The sequence below is a fragment of the Coregonus clupeaformis genome, chromosome 12, assembly GCF_020615455.1.
Source record: "Coregonus clupeaformis isolate EN_2021a chromosome 12, ASM2061545v1, whole genome shotgun sequence".
NCBI classification, from domain to species: Eukaryota; Metazoa; Chordata; class Actinopteri; order Salmoniformes; family Salmonidae; genus Coregonus; species Coregonus clupeaformis.
The window spans coordinates 45937544-45954620 of NC_059203.1; the positions used below are offsets into that span (position 1 = coordinate 45937544).

Here is a 17077-nt window from a genome sequence, read left to right on the forward strand (position 1 = left end):
TGTCCGATGGGGTTGAGGTCAGGGCTCTGAGCAGGCCAGTCAAGTTCTTCCACAACGATCTCGACAAACCATTTCTGTATGGACCTCGCTTTGTGCACGTGGGCATTGTCATGCTGAAACAGGAAAAGGCCTTCCCCAAACTGTTGCCACAAAGTTGGAAGCACAGAATCGTCTAGAATGTCATTGTTTGCTGTAGCGTTAAGCTTTCCCTTCACTGGAACTAAGGGGCCTAGCCCGAACCATGTAAAACAGCCCCAGACCATTATTCCTCCTCTACCAAACTTTAAAGTTGGCACTATGCTTTCGGGCAGGTAGTGTTCTCCTGGCATCTGCCAAAACCAGATTCTTCCGTCGGACTGCCAGATGGTGAAGCATGATTCATCACTCCAGAGAACACGTTTCCACTGCTCCAGAGTCCAATGGTGGCAAGCTTTACACCACTCCAGCCAACACTTTGCATTGCACATGGTGATCTTAGGCTTGTATGTGGCTGCTTGGCCATGGAAACCCATTTCATGAAGCTCTCGACGAACGGTTCTTGTGCTGACGTTGCTTCCAGAGGCAGTTTGGAACTCGATAGTGAGTGTTGCAACCGAGGACAGACGATTTGTACGTGCTACGCACTTCAGCATTCGGCGGTCCCGTTCTGTGAGCTTGTGTGGCCTACCACTTCACGGCTGAGCCGTTGTTCCTCCTAGACGTTTCCACTTCACAATAACAGCACTTACAGTTGACTGGGGAAGCTCTAGCAGGATATACATTTGGTGTAATATTAGCAATTATTGGTACCATGATTGTCTTCGAAATGTGTATTTATTTACACAAAGCTTGGACACACCTACTCATTCCAGGGTTTTTCTTTAATTTTACTATTTTCTACATTGTAGAATAATAGTGAAGACATCAAAAATATGAAATAACACATATGGAATCATGCAGTAACCAAAAAAATGTTAAACAAAACAAAATATATTTTATATTTGAGATTTTTTAAATAGCCACCCTTTGTCTTGTAGACAGCTTTGCACACTCTTGGCATTCTCTCAACCTGCTTCATGAGGTAGTCACCTGGAATGCATTTCAATTAACAGGTGTGCCTTCTTAAAAGTTAATTTGTGGAATTTCTTTCCTTCTTAATGCGTTTGAGCCAATCAGTTGTGTTCTGACAAGGTAGGGGGGGTATACAGAATATAGCCCTATTTGGTAAAAGACCAAGTCCATATTATGGCAAGAACTGCTCAAATAAGCAAAGAGAAACAACATTACTTTAAGACATGAAGGTCAGTCAATATGGAAAATTTCTAGAACTTTTGAAAGTTTCTTCAAGTGCAGTCGCAAAAACCATCAAGCGCTATGATGAAACTGGCTCTCATGAGGACCGCCACAGGAATGGAAGACCCAGAGTTACCTCTGCTGCAGAGGATAAGTTCATTAGAGTTACCAGCCTCAGAAATTGTAGCCCAAATAAATGCTTCACAGAGTTCAAGTAACAGACACATCTCAACATCAACTGTTGAGAGGAGACTGTATGAATCAGGCCTTCATGGTCGAATTGCTGCAAAGAAACCACTACTAAAGGACACCAATAAGAAGAGACTTGCTTGGGCCAAGAAACATTAGACCAGTGGAAATTTGTCCTTTGGTCTGGAGTCCAAATTTGACATTTTTGGTTCCAACCGCCATGTCTTTGTGAGACGAGGTGTGGGTGAATGGATGATCTCTGCATGTGTATTTCCAACCGTAAAGCATGGAGGAGGAGGTGTTATGGTGAGGGGGTGCTTTGCTGGTGACACTGTCAGTGATTTATTTAGAATTCAAAGCACACTTAACCAGCATGGCTACCACAGCATTCTGCAGCGATACGCCATCACATCTGGTTTGGGCTTAGTGGGACTATCATTTGTTTTTCATCAGGACAATGACCCAACACACCTCCAGGCTGTGTAAGGGCTATTTTACTAAGAAGGAGAGTGATGAGTGCTGCATCAGATGAGCTGGCCTCCAAAATCCCCCGACCTCAACCCAAATGAGATGGTTTGGGATGAGTCGGACCGCAGAGTGAAGGAAAAGCAGCCAACAAGTGCTCAGCATATGTGGGAACTCCTTCAAGACTGTTGGAAAAGCATTCCAGATTAAGCTAGTTGAGAGAATGCCAAGAGTGTGCAAAGCTGTCACCAAGGCAAAGGGTGGATATTTGAATAATCTCAAATATAAAATAAATGTTGATTTGTTTAACACTTTTTTGGTTACTGCATGATTCCATATGTGTTATTTCATAGTTTTGATGTCTTCACTATTATTCTACAATGTAGAAAATAGTAAAATTAAAGAAAAACCCTGGAATGAGTAGGTGTGTCCAAACTTTTGACTGGTACTGTATATATTTTTAAGGAACTCAGTCCGGCTTTAAAAACGTACTCTTGAAAGGTGTAATAGTAGAATGCACGAGGTGCACATTGGGTAGTGCATAATCAGTTCCTCTTGTCATGTTAGTCATTGCATACCTTAGACAGCTATTTATAACTTGTCAGAAATGTCCAGATCAACTAGCCCATTTCAGCTAACGTTTTTGTATTGAGGTTTTTTTGCCCATAGATATTGTTGTAATTTTTTTGTCACTCAAATATCACATGAATACACATTAGACACGGCAAAATGTATAGAATTGCAAGACAATTTGCATTAAAACTGCAGAATTTTCTTTGCACCCCATGACAAAATGTGTAGAATTGCAGCAAATAAGCTTTAAACCTGTGAACAGTTTGTCATGAACAGTGCTTGTGCCCATAGAAATAGACGTGGCGCGTGTTCGCAGGGGTGGCACGGGATGTTCCCCAATGCTGGAAGTTAAGTTAAAAAGTTTGGGAACCCCTGGTCTAATGGACCGACTTGGAAAACGACAGCTCCCGCACTTCTTCCATCCCAAGAAACAGTGTTGATAACCTTACCAATAAAAGCTATGAAGTCAACTTTATTCATGATCAAATTGTCCTTTAACACCGCACATTCATGAGCGCAAGATTTCTGAACGGGCCTCGAAACCATACCAGAACCAGCAGAAGCAACTGTCCCGACAGTACAGTGAGGGAAAAAAGTATTTGATCCCCTGCTGATTTTGTACGTTTGCCCACTGACAAAGAAATGATCAGTCTATCATTTTAATGCTAGGTTTATTTGAATAGTGAGAGACAGAATAACAACAAAAAAATCCAGAAAAACGCATGTCAAAAATGTTATAAATTGATTTGCATTTTAATGAGGGAAAGAAGTATTTGACCCCCTCTCAATCAGAAGGATTTCTGGCTCCCAGGTCTCTTTTATACAGGTAACGAGCTGAGATTAGGAGCACACTCTTAAAGGGAGTGCTCCTAATCTCAGTTTGTTACCTGTATAAAAGACACCAGTCCACAGAAGCAATTAATCAATCAGATTCCAAACTCTCCACCATGGCCAAGACCAAAGAGCTCTCCAAGGATGTCAGAGACAAGATTGTAGACCTCCACAAGGCTGGAATGGGCTACAAGACCATCGCCAAGCAGCTTGGTGAGAAGGTGACAACAGTTGGTGCGATTATTGGCAAATGGAAGAAACACAAAATAACTGTCAATCTCCCTCGGCCTGGGGCTCCATGCAAGATCTCACCTCGTGGAGTTGCAATGATCATGACAACGGTGAGGAAAAAGCCCAGAACTACATGGGAGGATCTTGTCAATGATCTCAAGGCAGCTGGGACCATAGTCACCAAGAAAACAATTGGTAAGACACTACGCCGTGAAGGACTGAAATCCTGCAGCGCCCGCAAGGTCCCCCTGCTCAAGAAAGCACATATACATGCCCGTCTGAAGTTTGCCAATGAACATCTGAATAATTCAGAGGAGAACTGGGTGAAAGTGTTGTGGTCAGATGAGACCAAAATGGAGCTCTTTGGCATCAACTCAACTCGCCGTGTTTGGAGGAGGAGGAATGCTGCCTATGACCCCAAGAACACCATCCACACCGTCAAACATGGAGGTGGAAACATTATGCTTTGGGGGTGTTTTTCTGCTAAGGGGACAGGACAACTTCACCGCATCAAAGGGACAATGGACGGGGCCATGTACTGTCAAATCTTGGGTGTGAACTTCCTTCCCTCAGCCAGGGCATTGAAAATGGGTCGTGGATGGGTATTCCAGCATGACAATGACCCAAAACACACGGCCAAGGCAACAAAGGAGTGGCTCAAGAAGAAGCACATTAAGGTCCTGGAGTGGCCTAGCCAGTCTCCAGACCTTAATCCCATAGAAAATCTGTGGAGGGAGCTGAAGGTTCGAGTTGCCAAACGTCAGCCTCGAAACCTTAATGACGGAGAAGATCTGCAAAGAGGAGTGGGACAAAATCCCTCCTGAGATGTGTGCAAACCTGGTGGCCAACTACAAGAAATGTCTGACCTCTGTGATTGCCAACAAGGGGTCAAATACTTATTTCCCTCATTAAAATGCAAATCAATTCATAATATTTTTGACATGCGTTTTTCTGGATTTTGTTGTTGTTTTTCTGTCTCTCACTGTTCACATAAACCTACCATTAAAATTATAGACTGATCATGTCTTTGTCGGTGGGAAAACGTACAAAATCAGCAGGGGATCAAATACTTTTTTCCCTCACTGTAGGTCCACTTACTACAGGAACATCCATGTAAGCTCCATCAGTCCGCACTGTAGTTCTACCAATCTGTTTTACAGCCTCTGAATATGATACATCATGACTGATCCTATATCTCTGAGCCTCTCTAGCCTCTCTCTGCACCTGGCATCCACCAAATGCTGCACTGTGTTTTCCCCCACAATTACAGCACTTAACCTTCACATTGCTTCCTCATTCACCGTGTTCCACTCCACACTTATTTTCCACGCACATATTTTCTTTCCTTTACACTGAGCAGCTACATGTCTCATTCTTTGGCATTTAAAACATATGGCGCAAATTCTCTAACATTGAAACTATGGAATCCTATTTGTACTTTTCCCGGCAAAACGATCTCAAACCTCAGCATCACTGATAAGCTTCCACTTCTTTGCCCCTCTTTCCTACTGATCAACCTTTTGGCCTCACTCTGCCTCCCTTCACATTTTCTTTAATATCATCTATAGACAGATATTAGGACCCCAGTGATGACTCCCCTCAACCTAGCATAATCACCAGGTACATAGCTTTTAATCTTCTTCCCATTAAGCTTTTCCATTTGCAGAATCTTCCCTTGCTGAGCCTGGCTACCACAAAATATTATCAATCTAACATTTCCAAATAACCGGGATAGTTTAACTTCACCTATCTCTATGGCATTAGTTATTCGGATAAGGTATAAATGAGGCCCTGCGGTCTCATCAAACACCATCACAACTTTCCACCAACATTTTACTCTTGCTTCCTACCATGAGCCTCTTTTTGCTTTCTACACCAGAAGCTCCACTGATTTCAGTATCATGATCTCTCTTCTTCCTGTCTTTCCACTACAGACCATTCAGATCCTTGACCGTCATCCTCCCGCTCCATATCTTCAGAACGGTCACCCATATTGATCGCATTCCAGCATAGCTGTTGCTTCTTCAACGTTCTCTCCATTTCGTCCACACTACTCGCTGCCATTTCAAGGCGATGCTGCGTATCTCCTCAGCATCATTAATTATTTGTGTACCTCTTCTCTATCTCGAGCGCTTCTTTTCTCGCACTCTCAACGCTTTCCCGGGAGTGACGTCACCAGAGGTGTGCGCGCGCAGAATTGTGATCCTATGAATAGGTCAAGGGACACAAAGATTTTTATTCCAAAAAGTGACTTTTCACAATGTTGTGTCTGTGTAATTATAGTCTACCGAATACACGATTGATCAGATCTATGCATACATACAATAAGAGAGAAATGCGCGCTTTTCTATCAAATTATACAACAAATTATACATATTGAACTTCCATCCTCTCAGGCCAGGAGCACAACAATGTAATTATTTTGCACTATGGCCTATTTATTGCCTTACCTCCATAACTTGCTACATTTGCACACTGTATATATATTTTCTGTGGTATTTTTGACTTTTATGTTTTGTTTTACCCCATATGTAACTCTGTGTTGTTGTTTTTATCGCACTGCTTTGCTTTATCTTGGCCAGGTCGCAGTTGTAAATGAGAACTTGTTTTCAACTGGCTTACCTGGTTAAATAAAGGTGAAATAAAATAAAAAACAATGGATGAATGAATGGTGTATCAGAATCGCCGTTATAATCATTGGCCAGTACTGAGAATTAAGTAAAACCACAAGTACAAATCCCTATACAGAGAATTAAGTAAAACCACAAGTACAAATCCCTATCTCCATCCATGGCTAATTTAGGAAAGGGCCAACTTTAGCTAGCTAGCCACCAGAGGACAACAACACAACAAGATGCAACAATTCAAGTTCTCAATGAGATTTGATAGGAGTGACGCCAAAATCCAAGCTGGCTTCCGTTGACTTTTTTTTGGTGCGCCAGGACCATTCACAGTTGAGCTTGTTCAGTTTAGCTCAACGCTGATTGGCTTATTTTTTATCCTTTCTTTATCAAAGGAGGCCAAAAGCTCCATTCAATGCTACGGGCGGCAACAATGTCATACTCGTTTGGATCAAACAGCATCAGATAGATGGCTACACGTAGAGAGACAGAGGGGCGCTGTTTCGCTTTCTCCGGTGAGATACATTCAGTCTCTTGCGAATTGAAGGGAAATTATGAAACAGAGAGACGAAAGATACAATTATTTTATTGGTGAATTTTTGGGGGAAGCTCGGCTTCCCTTGACTCCATGAATACACGCAACTACCCCCTCCCACCATTGCTGTTGGCAGTTGCCTTGTTGGTGAGGTCGCTCATCATCACCAAACAGGTGATTAAATACAAGCTGCATTTTAATTAGGCAACCGTTCAACAATTGACCCAAAAACATGGACGAGGAGTTAGCCAGTGCTGGTAAGACATTTCTATCTTGCCATAGGCTAAATTTATTCTAATTCCTATAAAGAACTAATTATAATTCCAATAAAGAACAACCAATATAAAATCAATCAATCGTATTTATAAAGCCCTTTTTACATCAGATGTGCTATACAGAAACCCAGCCTAAAAACCCAAACAGCAAGCAATGCAGATGTAGAAGCACAATTCCTTTTTAAATCATCATGTTTAACAATTGCTTTTTAAATCATCATGTGGTGATGAGACATTCTACCAGAGTTTAATTATTTTCTTCAAAGATGTGTCCAGGAGCTTTCAGTGCCCATCTCCCTCAGTTTGACAGAGGCTTCTTCGTAAACCAGAGTTTGTCTGCGTCTGCTCTGTCAATGGAGGGACAGTCCACATCACTTCTGCCTCCCAATGGAATTGTGGTTGAGTATTGTGACTCCAAACCATCCATCCTGGCCTCCCTCTGTCAAGTCTCCCAACCATGAGTCCCTCTCTCATGCCCTGAACCTGAACTCTTTGCTGTCTAAGGAGGCCACACAAACACCTTGGCTCACCATACCTGTGGAGAGCAAGTCCTCTACTCCCACTGAGCCAGTGCTCCTCCAGAAACCCAAACTAGCCTGCCCATTGGACCTGTCCTATGTTGATCTGACTGCCTCACAGGTTGCCTTGGAGGTCTCGCTAATCAAACCCGAGACTAACAGTCCCAAACCGATCCTTGAATCAAGCACGTTGGAGTCGACCTGGAGTCCCAAGTTCCAGTCTGCACCACTGTCCCTGGCTGAGATCTCCCTGATCTGGTCAGGAACACCCCCATATGCCAATAACACATAGGAGAACCAGAGGTCCTGGAGATAGGCCACTATGGGTTCCAGCCTGAGCCAGACCGCAAGCTGAACAAGCCAAAGTGGGCATGTGACAGTGCTGTACTGAAAAGCTGAGGTAAGGTTCTCAGGCTCAGTAACTGCTGCTGTGTCTTGGCAAGCAAAAAGTCATTTTGGTGAAAATGGACCACACCTGGCATGCTATTTCCTAATTAAAAGTGTATGTATATTTTTTTTATGGCTGGGAAACTAAGACTTCAGAGGTTGTTTAATGGCTTGTATATTGACATGTTCTCTAATTTCACCTTTACAGACAAAGGGACACAAGCAAGAAGAAGAAGTATGAAGAAAATGTTTATTTTACAATCTATTATAATAAAGTTTTGTATTTATTAAATCAACCATGCTTTGAGTATTTAGGAAATGGAACACTTTTTATTACACAGTAAATGCCTAAATGTGTCATCCTTTACCACAAAAGTAATCAATCAGATATGGAAAGCCTTATACAATATTCGTTTCACTTGTCAGATTTAGTACATGAAACAAATCTCAACTATATACATTCAGTTTGAAGGATAGGGAGTTACATTCTCTTATAGTTACTGGAAAAACTATATGGATACATCTAGATTGAGTGTGTGTATATACAAGCCCTTGAAAAATACATACAAAATTGCACACTCATTGGTTGCTAGTCATCAGAATGGGGAAAACCTGGTCTCTGTGTCAATATCATGTTCCTGTATGGGAGCGATGGGATAAATCATTTAAATATATTAATCACAATGTCAATCATTGCCTAGATCAACAAATCTTGTGTGCATATATCAGAGGGTCTGATGTTCATATGGCTCACCTGATTGAGCTTCTTGAACTCCACGACCTGGAAGAAGATGTGCTCCAGGATGTGTTTGGCATCCCTCTGGTCTTTATCCAACTTCCCCGTCACCCCCAAGATGTCCCCACACTTCCTCACGTAGAACTCTAGATCATCGTCTGTGCCTGCAGGGAGAATAAATTAAACACTTCATTAATTCAAATAAAACCTGGGGTTATCACTGACATTGTAGGAGATCAGCTAAAACAAGAATAGGATGTGGTTGAACACTTACATTTGTTGGAGAGCTGTGCCAAACGCACTTTCTCAGAAGAGAAGGTTTCATCCAGGTCAAATAGGTCAAGCATGGGGGGAGGCAGATCCCTAAAGGCAGGCGGGAAGACCTGCTCAAAGCAACCCATAGGAAAACAGACAGCTCTTGGAGGGATGGCAAATTGGTAATTTTCTACAATGATCAAGTGTGTATAGTCACATCACGAAATCCCAGTCAATAAGCTCGATTTGAATACAATCACTAATGCACATGCCATTCTCAGTTGAGTGTATAGAACCCACACAATGGTTGAGCTAGAGGAGATTGTGTAGAGCTAGAGAGGGGTGCTGAGGGGAAACTTACAGCAGGCTCCAGCTGGGGAAGGGGAGTCTCAAACTGAGGTGTGATCAGCTGGAGAGGCTCATGTTTGACATTCATCTGCTTGTAGGAACTGCAGGAGGACAAGTCAAACACGTTGTCAACAAACATACCGTACGATCAAGGACCTCAGCCACCCGAGCCACGGCCTGTTCACCCCGCTACCATCTAGAAGGCAGGTGCATCTAAGCTGGGACCGAGAGACTGAAAAACAGCTTCTATCTCCAGGCCATCAGACTGTCCTAAACTTAGTCACTCTTACTTGCCGGCTACCACCCGGTACTCAACCCTGCACCATAAAGACTGCTGCCCTATGTTCATAGTCGAACATAGGGCACTTCAATAATCTTTACATACTGTTTTACTCACTTCATTTGTATATACTGTATTCTAGTCAAGGCTCTTCCTATATAACTAATGCTGTACACACCTTTTTTATTCATATACTGTCTATACACAGCATCATATACATATATATTTATATTCCGGACTCTGACATTGCTCGTTCTGATATTTCTTCATTCCTTTCTTTTATTTTGGGATTTGTGTGTATTATTAGGTATTACTGCACTGTTGGAGCTACATTTACATTTACGTCATTTAGCAGACGCTCTTATCCAGAGCGACTTACAGTTAGTGAGTGCATACATTATTTATTTATTTCATACTGGCCCCCCGTGGGAATCGAACCCACAACCCTGGCGTTGCAAACGCCATGCTCTACCAACTGAGCTACATCCCTGCTGGCCATTCCCTCCCCTACCCTGGGCGACGCTGGGCCAATTGTGCGCCGCCCCATGGGTCTCCCGGTCACGGCCAGCTACGACAGAGCCTGGATACGAACCAGGATCTCTAGTGGCACAGCTAGCACTGCGATGCAGTGCCTTAGACCACTGCGCCACTCGGGAGACACAAACATAAGCATTTTGCTGCACCTGTGATAACATCTGGAAATTATGTGTACGCGACCAATACAATTTTATTTTATTCATGATTTGAACATGCAGGCATGGCAGACAAAACAACCTGTAGCCACTTCAACTATGGCCTACTGTAGTGAAAACTGATGTCTCCAGTTTATAAAGCAGTATGTGTTCTCACCTGATGACTTGGGGTAACGTGTTTGTTGATAGTTTGAGTAGAGACATGTCAAACAGGGAGGTAAAGTCTCTTGGGTTTTCCTCTCCCTCTTGCAAGCATACTCGCAGTCGCTCAGACAGGCAGCCTGTGTCTGGTAGCATGGTGTAATCTGTGATCTGAGCCAAACAGAATGAGAAGTGTCACTTCTAGTACTCAAAGGTAAAACTGCAGATCCTAAAACATGCCTTGGCTTCTCACCTCGGGGTCCTCTGCATCTATCTGGTTCAGATTAATGTTATCACCCATGAGCCACTGGAAAACAACATCCTGTATAACAAAAAGAGAAAGGGAACATTACAACCAAATGGAGTCAGTAGGGGATCAAATAGTGGATCACCAAACATTACACCATTACCATTACAGTGCTATAGGGATAACACTTTCACAACTCTTCTTGTGTTACTGTGAAGCCTCCCATCAGGAAGTCGTCAAATACCCTTTTCACACAACTGAGCAAAGCCAAAATATGCCCAGCGATGCTGTACTGCCCTGGCCTGGTTATGCACCCATTATAGTTGCTGGAACCATTCTGGAAAGGACAAAAATCTCCAAACCAGCACATTACAGTTGGGTTGGCATGATCATGTGAAAAGGGTAAAATAGCCTACATTATTGGCTCTCAAACATAACAAGGCTGAGTGTTTATAGACAGACACTCCACTCACCATTATTTTACTGTTCTCCTCTTTGTCTAGGTACTGGTCACTGAACATGTGACAGGAACCCATCACTGCCAGTTTGCCTGCCTCCTGAATTACAAAAAAAAAAACAGTTGACACAACTAGTAAATAACTGACATACTGTATCTTTTAAATACAATGTATAATCATGTTGTGGTGTTTGCAGGTCAACGGGAGCTACTCACCTTGACCTGATAGAAGGCGAGGACAGGCCTGTTGAGGGGGAAGCAGACAGACCCAGTGGAGAGAACAGCCACAGCAGGCTTCATCACACTCAGTGTAGCTCCATACGGGTACACAAATGTGAGGGCCCTGTTCAAGTACACATTAAGAATACAGGTTCAATATTTTACCAGGGGGGCACTGACAAGCCAAACTACAATCACTGTTTCATTCATTTGTTTGTTTAACAAGGACCAACTCCTTTAGGCCAATCTGCCTGTTTGTTTAGGTTTGGCATATGATGTGATTAGACATGAAACTGTGATCATCTTTCTGTTCTCTGGTGAGACTGTTGACAGTTATGAAAATGAAAACAAACATACACTTGACAATGATGACATGAAAACAGAGAAGACCTACTGTGCATTGTTCCCGGCACTTTCATCTTCGATGATCCCTGTCACCACCTTGCCTGCAGCCCGACTGATCTCTCTAAAGGATTAAAAGCAAGATGCTTGCACAGTAGCGCATGTGTCTTTCATAGCTTGTGGAACTATCAACCCCATTATCCTTTTCTGGTACATTTACTTCATTGGCATTGACAAGAACGCAATGATAAAAGCACTATTACATTGGGACAAACCAAATATCAAAATGTCTAAATGGTTAATCAACTAACCTGTTCAGAACACCATTGGACACAAGTGCTTCTTTTGGATGGAAATACTTGTAGTAAACATTCCTCACGACAGCATCTTCAGTAAAAATGAGAATGAAGACAAAACACTCATCGTCAATAAAACTGACAGTGAAATATCTGGATGACAACAATCTGAGTCACAAGGTCTATTCCACTCATATAATACTCACCATTGTTGACCATTATCCCAAACTCCTCAAGGAGGAAGTTGATATTGGTGTCATACTTCATCTCCCCTCCTTCACCCAGCATCACAAGGACATCTCCTCCCCCATCCAAGTACTGCTTCAGGACCTCCAACTGAACATGACAGAGTTAATCAATGTCTGACTCAAAACATAAACCAACCAACATACCTAACAGTGTTTAGGTTGTCACAAACATTTTCTATATTAGTGGAGTGTGTTGCTTCAGAATCGCAATGCATGGACACATCAAACTTTGATATTAAACTTTTAAATCTGTTATTTTAATATCCTGATTACTCTGCCCAAAACTCAATTCAAAGGCATGTTATTTGACCTCCTACAACTGACCAGCAACACACCTCAGCAGCAGTGAACTTTTCCCTGGGGCCAGCAGTAATCCACAACTTCACACCATTCAACTTCTCCAAGGAGAGCTCCTCTTTTATGCTGTGTATGAACAAACATAAAACCACATATATGAAGAGGTTACCTTATTATGATGACAAATACGTGACTACAATGTATTGTTCTTATGTAGTTACAGCAAGCAATATAGCCAGCTAGCTAGCTTCCTAACGTTACCTCTGAATCTTCCATTGTGCCCTGAGTCTCTTCTGCAGGGACTTGTAACCATTGTTGGCAGTGAACAGTTCTCTCTTGGATGCGTTAAAAACAACACTGTTGCGCTGCTCCTTCTCCATTGTATGTTAACTTCTATTTAAAGACATGTGACAAACACGTTGTTACATTATTGCATTGCGTAGCTATATGATGATCTACTCAACGTTAGCTAGCTAGCAGCTAAGTTAGCTAGCTACCTTACACAAATCGTTACTGGCGAGCAAAATGTTGAAGGACCAATGATTTGCTGTTTCTTTGTATATTTGAACAAACTAGCTAGATCCCTAATACATATTAAAATGTTCGCGGATTTATATAAATATGATAATAATCGTTGTACGCGAAGTTAGCTGGCGAGCTAAATACCTCTAGAAACCATCTTCCAGTGGCTCAAAATGGCGCATTGTGGGTACAAAACTGATCCACAAGAGTAACCATGGGCGCTACCTGCATAGCAACGGGAGAGGGGATCACAGACATAGGTATAAAACATATCGATAGTGAAGTGTTATATGATTTAAGCAGAAAGGGTAGAAACCCATAGCAACCTTTCCCACTTTTGTTGCCGATTTACACGTAAACATTATGGACATTGTTGAATTCGATGTTCATAATGGCAAGCTAAGACTGATGGTTTGGCTAGCTAAACTAGCAAGTCTGTTTGTAGCTATCTAGTAAACGTGCTAGGTACTTCAGTGGATGTTGAACACATTTATACCGGAAAATGAACTCATTTCTAACGTTAAATGTGTTATAGACATGGTATAAAAGGAATAATCAAGGTGGGGCTCTATGCGTTCTCTGGAAAATAATGCAACTCCGCTAGCGCGTCGTTCAACACACCTTCCACGTCGAATGTTTTTTCTTCTTCTAAAAGTTGCCGGGATGTCACATGTTCTACTTATATCAGTACACTCCTAACAACTCAAGCATTACGAAACGTATATTTCTATTCTATCAAATAAACCTCACGTAGCAAATAAGCCATTCGTCTTTTTGTTGCCCAAATTCGAAACTCTCATTGCCCTCCATAAAAAAACGAATTGCTTGGTGGGCGAAACAACGAAAAAACGCCACCTGCTGGAGGGATACATGTTCCACCGAGTTCTTCTTCGGTGGGGTTTATCGGCGGTTGGCATCCAACGTTATGGTGCATTACCGCCACCTACTGTACTGGAGTGTGGGCCAGAGACAGGGAGAAACTAAATCCCCCGCTGCCAGCCCTGTTGCTCTTAAAAAATATAAGAAAATATGATGACATTCTACTCAATATACTATTTAAACTCATTTCCTGTATCCCCTTCTCCCTCATACTAGATCTCAGCCTCTCTCTTTCCCTCTGATACTGCCCACTCTGTAGCAATACATGCTCCACTGTCTCTTTTTCCTGGCAATAATCACACTTTCCGGTTGGATGCTTTCCTTTTATTAAAATCCATATTAATCACATTTAAAGTCTTATTTAACCAGCTGTGTCCCATCTTTCTGCCTAGTTGGGCCTCTCTCTTCTTCTTATTTTATTGGCAAATCACAACCAACTGGCAGGTGCATACACAGCCACCTACTGTACTGGAGTGTGAGGCTGGTCACGACCTATCTATACCACTATATTCTCTTAATTAACCCTGAATTTCTAATAAAATAAAATAATTCCCTACAAACTTCACTACTCCCATCACCCAAAATACCACCCACTCCCCAATCCCGTTCAACCTATCTGACTCTGTCAAACAACCTCTCCCTGTCTACATCATACATTCCACAAAATAATAATACATTCAACCATTTCCTCAACCATACAGCCATTACACATTCCAGTACCATGTTTCCCTATCAATTTCAAAGAGGAATTCAATCGTGTATGCCCTAATCTCATCCTACTCAACATAACTTCCTCCCCTCTGTTCCCATCATATGACACTATCTCCCATATAGATTTCCTTGTGCTATAAATGGGGGTGCCACAGGGTTCAATTCTTGGGCCGACACTTTTCTCCGTGTATATCAATGATGTCGCTCTTGCTGCTGGTGACTCTCAGATCCACCTCTACGCAGACAACACCATTTTGTATACATCTGGCCCTTCATTGGACACTGTGTTAACAAACCTCCAAACGAGCTTCAATGCCATACAACACTCCTTCAGTAGCCTCCAACTGCTCTTAAACACTAGTAAAACTAAATGCATGCTTTTCAATCGAACGCTGCTGGCATCCGCCCACCCGACTAGAATCACCACTCTCGACGGGTCTGACCTAGAGTATGTGGACAACTACAAATACCTAGGTGTCTGGTTAGACTGTAAACTCTCCTTCCAGACTCACATTAAGAATCTCCAATCCAAAGTTAAATCTAGAATTTGCTTCCTATTTCGCAACAAAGCCTCCTTCACTCATGCTGCCAAACATGCCCTCGTAAAACTGACTATCCTACCGATCCTTGACTTCGGCGATGTCATTTACAAAATAGCCTCCAACACTCTACTCAGCAAATTGGATGTAGTCTATCACAGTGCCATCCGTTTTGTCTCCAAAGCCCCATACACTACCCACCACTGTGACCTGTATGCTCTTGTTGGCTGGTCCTCACTACATGTTCGTCGTCAAACCCACTGGCTCCAGGCCATCTATAAATCACTGCTAGGCAAATCCCTGCCTTATCTTAGCTCCTTGGTCACCATAGCAGCACCCACCCGTAGTCTGCGCTCCAGCAGGTATATCTCACTGGTCATTCCCAAAGCCAACACCTACTTTGGCCGCCATTCCTTCCAGTTCTCTGCTGCCAATGATTGGAACGAATTGCAAAAATCTCTGAAGCTGGAGACTCTTATCTCCCTCACTAACTTTAAGCATCAGTTGTCAGAGCACCTTACCGATCACTGCACCTGTACACAGCCCATCTGAAATTAGCCCACCCAACTACCTCATCCCTATATTGTTATTTATTTTGCTCTTTTGCACCCCAGTATCTCTATTTGCACATAATCTCTTGCACATCTAGCATTCCAGTGTTAATACTAATTGTAATTAATTTGCACTATAGCCTATTTATTGCCTTACCTCCATAACTTGCTACATTTGCACACACTGTATATATATTTTCTGTAGTATTTTTGACTTTATGTTTTTTTTTTACCCCATATGTAACTCTGTGTTGTTGTTTTTATCGCACTGCTTTGCTTTATCTTTGCCAGGTCGCAGTTGTAAATGAGAACTTGTTCTCAACTGGCTTACCTGGTTAAATAAAGGTGAAATAAATAAAAAATTATTTAAAAAATGTCTGCCCTTAGTACTTTCATCCCAGTGTCTCTGCCAGCAACCTAACCCATTTTTCCAAATCAATGTTTTAATTTCCCCTCTACCCAACTGCACCTGTATATCCACAATATTATTTTTCACTGCTTTTTTTGCTATTATATCTACTACATCATTTCCATAAACTCCTGTATGAGCCTGAATCCAACAGAACTGAATTTCAATACCATTTCTTTGTAAGCCCAACAACAGCATCATTATTTCAAACCATAAATCCTGACGTTCTGACTTTCCAGATCTTAAACTACACAAAACTGATGCAGTGTCCGAACATATTACTACTCTTCTTGGTTGTACCTCCTCTATCCATTGAAATCCAATAATTATCGCAACCATTTCTGTTGAATATACAGATAAATCATGTGTTAGTCTCTTGCATAGATTAACATCGAACTCAGGAATAAACACACCTGCTCCTGTCTTCCCATTCATGGGATCCCTTGAACCATCTGTATACACTGCAAGGCAAGAATAAAACGAATTACTAATATATTGATCCACTATTGTTTCTACATTATCTTCTTCACACCACTGTTTCTTTTCTTTGATCAGGCTAAGACCAACATGTGGTCTTGTATAAAACCACGCCTCTTCCTCTCTGTAAGCAGTCAGTCTGTAACATCAGCCAGGAAAGGACACCGGCTCATGCCGTGTTCAAAACAACTGGGAACTCGGAACTCTCCAACTTTGAACGGTCATCCAACTCGGAATTCAAACTTGTGAATTCGGGCCTTTTTGTAGAGCTCCGACTTTCTGACCTGAAAATCACTGACGTCATGATTTGACCTCATATTTTTCAAAGTTACCAGTTGTCTTGAATGCACCAGTAGCCTAATCCACCAGGTACATTTATGTCAGGGGAGAACAACTGCTCCCTCTCATTGAAGCCACGAAGATCAAGGTTGACCGCGGTCCTGCAGGCAATGTTTGCAGAAAACAGGATCCCCCATTATAGTGGAGGGGGAAATGGCAATCTTCGTGGTCAAGCTTTGTGTAAATAAATACACA

The 17077-nt window shown here is 42.2% G+C and overlaps 1 protein-coding gene and 1 long non-coding RNA gene across 4 annotated transcripts; one reads left to right on the plus strand and one right to left on the minus strand.

Moving 5' to 3' along the window:
* The first annotated feature begins 6686 nt into the window (after window positions 1–6686).
* LOC123492091 lies at window positions 6687–8193 on the plus strand. The gene is made up of 3 exons (XR_006661623.1): window positions 6687–6891; window positions 7259–7910; window positions 8106–8193. It is a non-coding gene; the product is annotated as an uncharacterized LOC123492091 (long non-coding RNA).
* Window positions 8131–13813, minus strand: LOC121578294 (intraflagellar transport protein 52 homolog). 3 transcript variants are annotated; one of them, XM_041892577.2, is made up of 14 exons: window positions 13599–13813; window positions 12717–12848; window positions 12494–12581; window positions 12117–12246; window positions 11926–12001; window positions 11667–11738; window positions 11270–11396; window positions 11070–11153; window positions 10603–10671; window positions 10366–10520; window positions 9250–9337; window positions 8908–9016; window positions 8652–8797; window positions 8131–8535 (listed from the first exon to the last, which is right to left on the minus strand). In XM_041892577.2, exons 2-14 carry the CDS (start codon window positions 12833–12835, stop codon window positions 8494–8496), a joined length of 1305 nt encoding a protein of 434 aa, XP_041748511.1. In that variant the 5' UTR covers window positions 12836–12848; window positions 13599–13813; the 3' UTR covers window positions 8131–8493. The 3 variants fall into 3 exon arrangements, with proteins under 3 accessions (XP_041748511.1, XP_041748509.1, XP_041748510.1); XM_041892575.1 differs by lacking the exon at window positions 13599–13813 and adding an exon at window positions 13122–13202; XM_041892576.2 differs by lacking the exon at window positions 13599–13813 and adding an exon at window positions 12958–13171.
* Between the last annotated feature and the right edge of the window lie 3264 nt (window positions 13814–17077).

What these genes read in the sequence shown, in the direction of transcription:
- LOC121578294 (XM_041892577.2), bottom strand. Translation starts at nt 12,835, where the DNA reads ATGGAGAAGGAGCAGCGCAACAGTGTTGTTTTTAACGCATCCAAGAGA. An exon ending in TCGCCTTCTATCAGGTCAAG is followed by an intron (nt 11,154 to 11,269) that starts GTGAGTAGCTCC and finishes TTTGTAATTCAG; the next exon opens with GAGGCAGGCAAACTGGCAGT. An exon ending in ACGTTACCCCAAGTCATCAG is followed by an intron (nt 9,338 to 10,365) that starts GTGAGAACACAT and finishes GTCCTCCTGCAG; the next exon opens with TTCCTACAAGCAGATGAATG.